This window comes from Podarcis gaigeae (assembly GCF_964106915.1).
Source record: "Podarcis gaigeae genome assembly, chromosome: 2".
Taxonomy (NCBI): domain Eukaryota; kingdom Metazoa; phylum Chordata; class Lepidosauria; order Squamata; family Lacertidae; genus Podarcis; species Podarcis gaigeae.
This window is the reverse complement of record NC_139679.1, coordinates 33,545,616-33,558,555: the sequence shown is the minus strand read 5'-3', so window position 1 is coordinate 33,558,555 and position 12,940 is coordinate 33,545,616. Positions and strand designations below refer to the sequence as shown.

The window sequence follows — 12,940 nt, the reverse complement described above, 5'->3', positions numbered from 1 at the left end:
TGCTCCTCAGCTTTGAACATCCTGACACCTTTCTAAAAAGCAACGTTAAAGTATTTCTGTCCTTACCTTCCTACTCTTTTACCTCAAGTCCTGGAAGAGCAGCTCCTGTTTGCCCCACACGGTCTCCTTTAACAACTATCTGAGAAGCAGTGGCGGCTTCATCTTGTCACTCAACCTCAAACAGGTTGTATCTGTTAAATAATCAAGACCTGTGGGCCCAGAGGAAACTGAGACTAGGGTATTTCCCCCTCTCCCTCTTCAGGCTCTCTAGTTCCCCCTGTGTCTTTTATTTAAAATCTGCAACTTTTTTGGGGGGGGGTGTCCCTAAGTCATTTAGAAAATTTATTTTTTAAAAATACAGTAAATAAATGCTATAATGCTTCACAAACAGGCTAGGCCGTAGTCTGGGGCAGATGGAATAGTACCAAACTCCTTAATTTGCAGCCTGAGGTAACTGATGCTGCAGCAGCCATAGTTGACTGTTTTCTAGGCATATTACCAATAAGATACACAATGCTGTTTAGGTCCCTTCCCCCACTCCAACTCGTGTCTCAGATTACAATAGCACCCATAAGGGGCTGGGGAGGGCTGCTTTGCAATTTGAGAAATGCCAACAACCTCTCAGGCTGTCTGCCATAGGAGGGAGAACACCACTTAGATGGGTGAAGAGTCATGCTGAAACCACAAATAACTTGCGACTGCTTCCTGATTTGTTCAAGGGCAAGCCAAGATAAGGAGTGACAGAGGTACATCGGGTTTATCTTTCAACTTTATTTTTAAACCAAAAGCAGCATGGGGGAAGCCTGAGCTTGAACAGAGAAATGGGGGTGGAAGGACAGAAGAGACTCCTTAACCCTTTTATCTGAAGCCACTTTTTTTCTGGCCAAAATAATCCTTTAGTTTGTTTTTTCTCCCGTGAAGGGAAATATATATATATAGGCACACGTGTGTGTGTGTGTGTGTGTGTGTGTGTGTGTGTGTGTACACACACTCTCTCTCTCTCTCTCTCTCTCTCTCTCTCTCTCTCTCTCTCTCTCTCTCTCTCTGCAGGCAGAAAAGCAGTTGAGAAGAGTGAGAGGGATCTTAAATGGAAAGAATGAGGGACAGGATTAAGCAGCCATCTCTCTCTCTGTCTGTTCCCTTCCTCTGTTCAAGCTCACAGCTTCCAGAGGCTGTTTTGGTTTAAAAATAGAGGCGTATGACTGCATGTCCCATTAAGTTCGGCCCTCTGTCTTCACACCTCTGCATCCTTTTTTGGGGGCCACTAAGGTACTGCAAGCCCAAAGAAACAGAAACATCTGGTTTGCAGGAAATGACTTACTTTTCCTTATAACCTTCCAGAAAATATATATTTCAATGTCCAACATTTTAACTGCTTGTTAAAAATCAAAACAAAGCTCTTGTGTAACAGGTGATGCCAAACACAGAAGCAGAAACTTTTACTTTTGTAAAGAGACTTTGGTATAAGAGGCAAATCAGACCTCATTCATAGTCTCACATTCTCCTCTTGACCTTAATAAGCTGATTTATATTTTCACTTCAGAGACTCCAACAGCCCATCGTGCAAACTGGCTTAACTGCCAAGTCGAGCAGTTTGGCAACATGGACAGAAAAAATTAACGCCCAACTTTTCCATCCCAGCTGGAGTCATGAGGGAAATCCTACTCATGCTTAGGCTATGATTCATCAGCTAATTTTTGGCATGTGAAGGCCATCTATTTAATGAAGAGAAATGATGTTGGGGGGGAAACAAAGATAATGAATGGTGGAACTGAGTTTTTAAAACTGCAAACTGGATTTCTCTGACAGAAGTGCCCATGTAACAAACTAAGGGAATTTCCGCCAGATATGGAAATACTTTGCTGGAAACTGACAAAATCTAATTATACTTACTGTCCTCTTTGAACTTTGGAAGCTAACATTAAAAAAAATATATATTACAGTACTAGAAACACAAATTTTCCTTGGGAGGGGAAAGTTTAACCTTTGGTAATTCGATCACAAAGTATTCTGCTGGGAATCCTATTCTCAAATACTGACACTCAAAAGATTGATCTACGACCCAGTGGCCAATCACTACTTTTGGACATCACTGGGGCAAAGCATGGGGTGCCATAAATTTATGGTATCACCTGAGAATAGAGTATGATCTGTAGTATATGCAGATTTTTCTAGTGAAGTGATGGCAGAATAGCACCATAATTGTCTTCAGATTAATCTTTGTAATGGTTACACCACAGAGCACTTCCTAGGACTCAAAAGGATGGTGAACTCTGGTTTTGAAGTACAATACTCCTTTTACCTGTCAGTTGACTAATTATAATCCACAGATCACTAGACCAGAATGATGGGACCCCATACACATTCCTCTTGTTGCATCTCTCTCAAAATATGAAGAAAGTAAATCCAGGGTTTTAAATTGCAAGTCTAAGTGATAATAAGACTGAGCTTGGTTTGCACATCTACATTTTTACTACATACCTGCTGATTTTAACCACTTTGCTCCTTCCCACTAGTTGCAGAAAGTAATCCCTGGCTTAGCACTATGTCTGATCCAAAGCCATGGTTTGTTTGCTCCCCCAAAAGCCACAATCTCTGGTTCAGACATAATACTAAATCAGGGGTTGCTGTTTCTTTTGTGCATCTAGTGAGGAAGAGCAAGAGAGCCCAGATTGGTGTATTCATGGTAAACCAGTGTGTGTAAACTGGGATAGAGTTGTTAGGCTTGGACTATGAAGAACCAGTTTCACATCTCTGCTCAGCTATAAAATTCACCAGGGCAAATGACACTCTCTCAGCTTTGCCTATGGAATAGGATTCTTGTGAGAATAAGGTGGGTAGAAATCCTTGAGGGAAAGATGGTAAATGTAAGAACAAAAATAAAATGGCTGATACAACTGTTATCTAAGAGGAATCCTATGAGATAAGAGATTGATATATAAGGCTTTTAGGTTAGCCACATGATATCCTCATTACATACAGTTAATGGGGGTGCTAGGTACCTGTTTAGGGAAGCTTTTAATGTTTAATAGACTATTGTATTTTAATATTCTGTTGGAAGCCGCCCAGAGTGGCTGTGGAAACCCAGCCAGATGGGTGGGGTATAAATAATAAATTGTTGTTGTTGTTGTTGTTGTTGTTGTTGTTGTTGTTGTTGTTACAAAGGGTGCCTTGAGTCCTCCTTTCTCCATGCATCTCTTCTACCCAATGACATGAAGACATTACATACTTCAACAATATGAATCAATGGGTGCTTACAAAATGACATTTGGAGTTTTGTCTTTTCATTATTGTTGTTAAGTGGCTTTTACCATGGCCAATTTGATCAGGTAAAGTATGGGGCTGCATAGGTGTAATCACCTACATTTCCTTAACCACACAAATCCATGCTGAATACATGACAGCATAAAAGTCAATCTGTGGACATCTTTGCATTACTCTTGCAAAAAGCTGTTTCTGACAAGATGGAATAAATCCTTAATTATTATAACCTGCACTCATCACAGGGGTGTAAGAAAGACACTAAAGCAAGGATGCGTTTCATATACATATTTATATATATTTCATGTACAAAGTTACATTCTGAACCCCCAAGGATTCAATAATAAATACTGAAATAACTTCACTGCTATATGAGCTTTCTGGCTCACAGAAAGAAGCCTCAAGTTTTAAACAGACAGCAATTTTAATGCTGCAGTATCCATCTCAAGGTTACAGAGGCAATTAAGATTCAGCATAAAGTGTCTAGACAACATTTTCAGAAAAATTAAAGACCATAAAATGTGTTAAAACATGTTTAAAAGATTGAGAAATGTGCAGCAAAGAAATTGTTAGAGGGAAGGAAAAATATTTAGTGGATAGAACAAAGTTTTGAGGTGCAACATAGGTTGTTACAATATGGCATAACCCTGTTAGGAAAATAAAGTTAGCATCCACAAAGAAATGTGTTTTTTTCCACTCTGTGTCATTTTTACAAATTTAGGATCTTTATAAGATCCTTTATGCACAGGGTCAACTGCAAGAGTGCCAAGTCAGTTTCAGTCCTTTGGTAACTTTCATAATACTCACATGGAAATAAATATTCAGTTACACATTATCTTCAAGACACCATGTTCATTAGAACAGTTAGCATATTAGAAGATTATAAAAACATTTTGTAGTTACTAAGGCAGCCTATGATAAAGTGTCTACACTCTGCCAGTTCTAACTGATCCAACGCAGGAAGACCTTACAAAGAAATGAACAGTATGGCAGGATATATAAATTTCATTTTACCTTTTACCATGCAAGACACATCTATTCAGACAAATCATGTGCTGCATATTTTTGTGCTTGAAATGCTCTCTCAAACTATTAACAAACTGTTAACTATCAAGAGATTCATTCCAACTCCTGATTTTAGAACTATGAGTACGTGATACATAAGACATTCTCAAAACAGATTATTTATTCTTTTAGGGAATCATTTGATGCATGAAATTTAGCGAGCTTTACCACCTATCGTTTAAAAAGTGCGCTGGAACAGGGAGTGTTTAAATCTTTGTGAATGGTGGTGACGCCCACCATCTAAACCTGCTATTCTTTATGACAAGGGATACATTTAAAATTGAACAAGGGAAAGGGAACATGTGCCAATCTCTCACTTGCACTGAAAAATAGTGCTGAAGTCTCTGCTGGACCGTTGACTCCTCTGCTGTGAATAGCACTTGACTCAATGAGAACAGAATGGCTCAGTTTACTCACTACAACTGGCAAGCTATTAAAAATGCTACCCAGGTGCATCTATTGTCTGACAGCAGTGAAGCACTTCGGAGAAATAGCTCATTAATTTTTTTTCATAATTTTTTTTTAAGGAAAGCACCACACTAAAATGGAAAATAAGTATGTTTTTCCAAGAATGTGAATGTAGCGATTCAGCCACCCATAAAAGATCTGGAGAATACTTTCCAAGAAATCATACCATGAAAGGATTAGAGGTGCCCACAAGAGTGCAGGATTTAAAGTTGATGGGCTCATGAAACTGTGAAGAATTAGTGAGCATTTTCATTTGGACACACAATATTACATGGTGTACATACAGCTAGGAGTGGGTAGTATAAAAGCCAAAATGTGTGTCTTGATACAGTTCTCTGCGCCAAGTTAGGCACATGCAGCAAAAGGCCTTTCCCCCCTCTGAACATCCTCTCCAAATTGAATTGTATTCTCTCCAGTGTTGGATAAGTGCTTGGATTTGCAACACAAATGAGTGTGGTGTATTTATGCATGTGAGAGCATTCTGGAAAACAAAGAAGAGAAAAAGCTACATGCTTTTCTGGATCTTCCATAAGGTTTTTAGATCAGGGTTCTTTTTCTCAAATTTTCTAAACACGGTTTAGCCATTTGAAAATGTTGAGTAAATTGTGATCACTTATCGCTTTTGGCATATTGGAGGAAAAAATTCTATTACCAAAGATATTAGACATTCAATAAATTTTAACCACACATTTCATGGTCTAAATACATACTTACCAGAACTTATCTGTTGTGTACAAAATATGGTGCTTAAAAAGTATTTATACATATAAATCTATAACCAATAGACCTGAATGTTGTTTTACTAATTTTTTTTATCAGGTAAGACGCTCATTTCTTTTTTTAAAAAGCTGCCTAAATAAATATTTACACAATAGATCTCAGCTTAACATGATTTTAAAAAAATTAATGTGTGTGTGTGTATATATATATATATTATATAAATACATGTTTCCTTGACAGATCACAAACTGCTCCTATTGCATAAAAATGTTTAGGCAGTTTTTCAAGACTGTTCCTTTTTTTAATTTGAAACGCTTTTGAAATTCTTCCATTCTGTCACTAAAATCTGCTCCCATCTAATGGGAATAGCCACAGTCTCTTGGCAGGTACCAGATGAACATAAATATTTTAATTCATACTTTCCAAGAAATGAAATATTAGGAAGCTGCTACACCTTTTAATGAATTAAAAGGATAGCATTCAATTGGGGAAATCTGTAGCAAAGGAGATCACGCTTTCCAAAGCTTGTAGTAAAACAGAATGAGATGGATGGAGTTATTTTTGTTTCCTCGGACTCGGGGGTAGACTCCCAGACCATTTACAGTGATTCTGTCCCATTAATGTAAGTGACCACACCATTGCAAGTGATCAGCAACTCTCTGCATACAATTTCACATACATAGTTAAATGGACTATAAACAACAATGCATGTGGAACCAATTTAGGGGTGATTTTTCACTTGAGTAGTTAAAAGCTCTCAGCTAATTTGCTCCCTGTTTGAGTCTGTTTACGTCACGTATCATGGACCTGACCAGCTGGGATCCAAGATGATAGGCGTGCAAAGGTGACCTATCCTCTGCCCAAGGAACATATAATCAGGCTGCAAATAATTCCAAGAATGTCCTTTGAGATTAATCAAGATGGGAACAGCTTGATTACGTCCCAAGTACATAGGGAAACGAGGAAAGCATTCTCCCTTTAAAATACCACAATTTTCATTATTAAAGGCAGTACTTTTCATCTTTAGTGCTACTGGCAATTAAACAAGAAACTTTATGTTATCAGCCCATGGATCTTGATATGAGCAAAGCACATTCAATACATCAGGGCAAACAAGCTTGATAGGATTTAGAAGTGAAAAAATAAAGAACTTGCATCTTGTTTTAATCCGCACAGACACTTGGATATAATTCATCTGATATTTTTGAAACAGTACACCGGAAATAACTTTGCTGTTTTACTCAAATGTGCAGATGAATTCAAGATGCTTCAACTAAATTTGTCGTAAAAGTGACACCATAAAATAAATTGAATTCTATTGCAGTGGGGCATTTGGGAGACCTAATTACTGTACAGCATTTGTCTGGGGAAACCAATTTGTTCTTGCTACGTAACACTGATGCAGTAAAACAGCACAAGCAAATTTCTTGTATTGTTAAGGTTTGAGAGGTATGTGATATAAAGTCAAATGGCAAAGAAATGCTCAAATGTAGTGAAACAGGTTCCACAGAAACAAAATGAAAACAAAAGACATGCAAAAGCTTTTGCAGTCTCAAGCCGCTTTTCAAGGGAGGGGCTTATTCACTGCCACACATAACCTGCCACACTATCAGGTGGCTCCTCTCAGCTTTGGCTACAGATGGCTCTAGTTGTAGTGCCTCTCCAAGGATTTCTGATTCACCAACTTCATCACCTGGGAAGGAAGGCAGAACATTGTACGTGAACAGGAGATTCCAGGGGATACAAAGAAAGGCTGCAGCAGCCCATTAGAAATGCGAGTCCAAAGGAAAAACAGCTGTCGCCTGAACTCAATGAAAACAGAAATATTACTAAAATACACTATGTTGTATGTATGCACATAAAAGCACACATATAGCCCATTGCCATCTGCTGCCCTCTATGTCTGCAATGGTACTGCTAAAGTTTAAGAACCAGAGAGCTCTTAAAGAATACAACAGTGGCCTGCCCCTAACACAGACGGGTTTCTCTTCTCATTATTATTTGCACTTCAAGACCCCCAAGCCACCCCCAGGAGAATAAAGACACAAGGACACAGAATTTAGGTTAGTGTTAATGGGCAAAATTTAGGCCACAACTTTATTGGTTACAGAATGTGAGCGGTATTGGCTTAGGCACTGGCATCAACAGACTATATCTGACTCCTGCCTGCCTTGCAGGAAGTCTGGAAGGGTAAACCACCAGTAGGGGGAGCCCCACCGATGTGGGTCGACTTGAGCCCCCCTGGGTTCCTGCTTGGGTTGTGGCATGGCCCTAGCCCCTCCCCGGGCTTCGGACAAGATCCACACCCCTGGATTCCTTTAACAGAATACCCTTATGCATGATTCCAGAGTTGTGCCGAGGTTTAAATTGGCCCCAGCCACGCCCCCACAGCGTCCTGATTGGTCACCTGGCATATGGCATGGCCGGGACACCCTCAGCGTGACGCAGGATGCTACCTCGCACAATGCTGAGGCAGGGGTGGGACCTGGTGGCCCGAGCACAACCCACTTGGAAGCGAAACTGATTTATTAAACTTGCTAGACACATTTGAGAAGCAACTCCAAGTGGCTCCCAACAATAAACAAATGACACATATATGAAAACCAGCATAAAACAGTGACAGAGAAAAATCTAAACTCTTTTGTAGTCTCCTGGCATTAATCTGTAACAAGGGCTTCTGGAAGAAGCAGCATACCAGAATTAGGTAAAGGTAAAGTCACCCCTGACCATTAGGTCCAGTCGTGACCGACTCTGGGGTTGCGGCCTTCATCTCACTTTATGGGCCAAGGGAGCCGGCGTACAGCTTCCAGGTCATGTGGCAAGCATGACTAAGCCGCTTCTGGCGAACCAGAGCAGCACACGGAAACGCCATTTGCCTTCCTGCCAGAGTGGTACCTATTGATCTACTTGAACTTTGACGTGCTTTCGAACTGCTAGGTTGGCAGGAGCAGGGACCGAGCAATGGGAGCTCACCCCGTCATAGGGATTCGAACCTCCGACCTTCTGATCGGCAAGTCCTAGGCTCTGTGGTTTAACCTACAGCACCACCCACGTCCCTATACCAGAATTACTAGGAACAAAATTGGAATAATTTGTATAATTCAGTACAATCTGATTTATGAAAAGGGGGAGGGGGAAATCAAATGTTCTGATAATCACAAGCTTGAATAAATGGGATTTTTTAAAAAAGGGTTTACTAGTTATAAACTATGGAAAGGTGCATCAGGTTCATACCTTCAACGCCGCATTGCTATCAAAACTAGGAACCCAGAGTGGGATTAAGTGGAAAACAGGGGAGGCACAGTGATGGGATTAGTTATCTATGACTTCCATAGAGTTTTATGGGACAGAGTGAACTGGTTGCAATTTGAGACACAGCCAGAGATGAGGTGAGTAGTACCTGCCGCTTGTTGAGGATATTTGATGGCCCATCAGGCCGCAAGAATATTTTCCATTTCCAATCCATTGCTATGTATAATCTGGCCTGTCTAAAATTGTCACTGATACAAGTTCATCAACAATACAGAAATGTTGTTTAGGGAGTTTTGGGAAACCTTCTGAAATCAAACCATCCTCAGATCTACTTACAGTTCAGTCGGGGTGGAAAGAAGTGGTCATATCTTCTAGCATTTTACTGAATTGTTCTAAGTTAATAAAAGGGTCTTACCCATTCTGAAGTCAATGTACCCTTCTCCTCCACTTATCACCAACATGGATTTTAAGGGAGCCTGGCTGTTGGATTCCTGCGCAGATACGGCAGCTTTATCACTGGGTGGCTCTGGGCCTCCTCCTGTCTGTGGACAAATAACCTGACCTAATGTTGGGGGGAAAGCATCAACAACATTATGATTTATGGAGTACTGTAGTTTGACAAACAAGTTTCCTGAAGTGATTAAGCAGATGCTGGCAAACAGTTCCCTCCCCCCCCAAAATAAAAAGAAAAACCCTTCTCGTTGTATTACAAAAAAAAACTTAATGGCTGTCACTCCCTGCTTCACTACTAAGTGTGTCTGACCTTCTTGCCTAGATAATCTTAAACATCTTTGCTAAACTGTTGTCATCTCTCATGAAGCATGAAAAGAAATTGTAAACATTGGGACAGCAAAAATTAAGGTAGCATTCAGTTTTATGACGAATTTTAATTGTTTTACTCTCTGTATGGTTTGTTTTTATGCACTCCGCTTAGATATGCTAGTGATTAAGTGCCTTTCATAAATAAATATTTCTGAGTAGTGACACATTGCTTAACGCTTGCACTGTATAGGTAACCCGCTTAAAATTAAAACTATGGCATACTTGTGAAAATTGAGAGATGCAGCAAAGCTGGTATCTCTTTCCCTGAATATTAACAATACTTGAGGGTAGTATTGATGGCTGGGCCTTTGAATTGCACCTTGCTGGTACAATTGGTTCAGCAGTCCGGCTCTTTTGTTGAAGCAACTAACTATAATTTTCCTCCTGCATGAGATGATGGAACTGAAAAGCCTGCCAACAATGCTCTAGTCAGTTCTTGTCTAGACTCTGGTAATCATCTCCTTGGTCTTTCCATCCATTCACCAGCCCGTTTGCACAACAGACTTTCATTGTCCGCAATGAGACTTCCCCTTCCTTTCTCCCCCCCACCATGCCAAAACCTGCTCCAGACATTTGGAAGTTCCTTTGGAGCAGATTAAGCGTGTCATGGGGAGCTGCAAGAGGGAGGAGCAGAAGGGAGAGCTACGTTTTATCTGCTAGCACCATGTGGAATATCATCCATGACCGTCACACCCAGCACGTTAACTCTAAAAAACCCCTGAAAACTGAACGGAGGAGTCCTGCACAAAACTTACCAGGTACTGCAACGAAGAATTTAACAGCATCACGATGCCCATGGAAACAAAGCTGTGCGTGCGCCATTGAGCAATAAGGTATAAAGGTCCCGGGTGTCACTTTATCACTGTTTTCGTCACCATATACACGTATTACGCTGCCTGGACGGTTGCCAGAACCTGCTGCTGCTTTGTTAGCTAGGGAGAGAGAAAGGAAATGTTTCCCACTTGAAAGGGACAGCTGCAAATATGGCAAAGTTCGGTTTCATGACGAAACCGCACGGTTACCAGTCTAGAAGCTAAAGCCAACTTAGATAAATGAAACAAAAGGGCAAGAAGATGCTGTTTCAAAACAGAGCTGGAAAGGAATAAGACAGCATGCTTAGTTATTTGAAATACCTCAGGGAAGAAAGGGAGCAGTTTGCTAGTCTAGCATAAATTGTACGTTTTTGCAAAACAAAACCTATATTCACAAAAAGTGTGATCCACAGGGGATCCACAGACTGGGCTTATCAATGAAATATAGACTTCTAACATAGGTAAATGACGCTCAAGAAGGGAATTCCAGAGGATAGTCTTGTTAGTCTGCTGTAACCAACACTCCAAAGTTCTTTGGCACCTTAAAAACAAACACATTTATTATGACATTGGCTTCAATGGACATGTCCACAAAGGCTTTTGCCCCAATAAATGTAGCCTGCCTTTAAACTGCCACAGTACTCTCCTTTTAAAGAAAATATTTCTTGGCAACCATGATTCTTAAGATCTCTTAAAGCCAAGAGTTGGGAAGGAGAGAGAGGCAATGAATAGGGGCGTATTTTAAGTCCTTAGTTTCAATTCCACAAAGTGATTTTGTATGCTAGACACACAAAACTATCTCCACTCGTAACAGTATCAGAAGAGGGAAAGAAATGTGATTTGTAACAAGAGAAATATGATGTGGATTAATGACACTTATAAGGTTATGATATTACAAATGGTGCTGGAAGAAAAACAAGAAGCCGGCATGAAAAGTTCAGCTGCAACAAAAGATGAAGACACTAAACTGCTCAGCGGGTTTGGTGGTCATTTAGCAAACATAAAAAACTGCAATGCAGGTAACCTCAAGTGGAAAAACAGTTTAGGAACATACAAGGGGGGGGGGGGGAGTAAATTTTAGAGAAATGGGAAACAGCCTCAAGAGTGGCTATTAGAGAAGCCTGAGAAAACAGAACTGTTTTTTTTTGTTTGGGATCAGCACTTACCCCTCAGCCCCAGTAAACGTCCCTGGTGGAGGATTACAGCTAAAGTAAGAAAGGAGGAAAGGGGAAAATGGATAGGTGTGACAGCAGAGGAGAAGGATTAATGAGAACCCACCACTTGCGTTCTGGTTTTTGATAAGAGCTTTATATAGTAAGCTCCTAACTACAAGAAGGTACAATCAGAAGAAGATAAATGAACATCTTTCTTTCAGCTTCAGTGGCCAAAGGAAGTAGGAGCACCTTTAATATTCTGACATATTGGCAAACTGCGTTTCCCCTTTCTCTCTTTTCTTCAAGAACGGACACCATCAAATTTGATAGGAATAATCTCCTCCTCCAGGAAAGGGGGGAAAAAAGATCCACCAGCTCTGTTTCTCACATTTTAGTTTGTGTGCCAACAAGCAGTGGACATTGTCTTAGGTGAGGGGGTGGGTAGCTGTCACCCGACTTTTTCCCCCCTCCACCACCCCCATACTTACCTATTCCTCCGAAGCTCCACTGATGCTGTCTAGGTGGTAAGGATAATGTCACAAACATTATCGTCACAATCGTTAGAACACCTTATATGGAGTTGGGAGCACCTGTTGCTAAAACAACTGGTGGTGGTAAGGATATCTGTCCAGCTCAGCAATCTCTACATATTCTTGCCTATTTAGTCCTAGAAGCATATATAAAAAAGAACACCAATTCCTCTTTTCTATCCTCTAACAAAAGTTAACTGCATTTTATAAGAAAATTGCCTAAGGTGAATGTAGCTGATTTTCGGGAGCATTTTCACCATTTAAAAAACTGTTACAATTCAAAGTAGTTGTTTTTGATTGAATGCACATAATTGCAACGCAAAACCGGACATTTAATGGATGATCAATGTAATGGGACAGCATGGAAAACAATGCATGTGGTGTTCAAAGCAACTGATATGAAAGAATTCATCATTAGCAAAATATACCATGACAACCCACAACAGTCCACCCCAGCATTACACCAATATTATACTAGGAAAGTGTGCATTTTCAGCATAGTGAGAGAAAAATCTGTAGTTATTTAAACATGATTAAATAAGTATTCAAAAATGGAAGCCCCAAGCAGAGAGTATTTGGGCAAGGATTTATGGAATGAAGTGGGCTGGGTATTAAACAAAATAGTATTTTATAACACTTTCCTTTTCATTTTAGGCAGATCCAGAAAATAGTTAGAAATTGAATCTAGTTGTCCCTAGCATTTACAGAAGCAGTTCCCTCTCTATGTCTGTTTTTCTAGCTAGGGGCTGGGATTGTGGCAGCCAGAGAAGAGAAAGTCATCACCTGCAGAATCTATCAGGAATTCCAGAGCAAACAGGGCAGAAGGACGAAAGCAGCAGGATTACATTTGGGTGGG

At 40.2% G+C, this 12,940-nt stretch overlaps 2 protein-coding genes and 1 long non-coding RNA gene across 7 annotated transcripts in view; 1 reads left to right on the top strand and 2 right to left on the bottom strand.

Moving 5' to 3' along the window:
- TOB1 (transducer of ERBB2, 1) overlaps nt 1-566 on the bottom strand; it is a 122,218-nt gene extending 121,652 nt beyond the window's left edge. Inside the window, exon 1 of the mRNA XM_083728062.1 lies at nt 67-566. The gene's annotated coding sequence lies outside the window, so the exon portion shown is untranslated. The remainder of the gene's footprint in view (nt 1-66) is intronic.
- An 83-nt stretch (nt 567-649) lies between these two features.
- LOC310839456 lies at nt 650-4,832 on the top strand. Its single transcript, XR_014561533.1, has 2 exons — nt 650-746; nt 1,544-4,832. It is a non-coding gene; the product is annotated as an uncharacterized lncRNA (long non-coding RNA).
- Nucleotides 3,535-12,940, bottom strand: part of SPAG9 (sperm associated antigen 9) — a 79,577-nt gene continuing 70,171 nt past the window's right edge. For 3 of the 5 annotated variants that reach the window (XM_083727943.1, XM_083727942.1, XM_083727946.1), the window contains 4 exons: nt 11,567-11,605; nt 10,344-10,520; nt 9,182-9,328; nt 3,535-7,207 (listed from right to left, as the gene is read on the bottom strand). In XM_083727943.1, the coding sequence (XP_083584069.1) occupies nt 7,092-7,207; nt 9,182-9,328; nt 10,344-10,520; nt 11,567-11,605 (479 nt within the window). In that variant the 3' untranslated portion in view covers nt 3,535-7,091. The remainder of the gene's footprint in view (nt 7,208-9,181; nt 9,329-10,343; nt 10,521-11,566; nt 11,606-12,940) is intronic. The other 2 variants (XM_083727945.1, XM_083727944.1) reach the window with 1 other exon arrangement.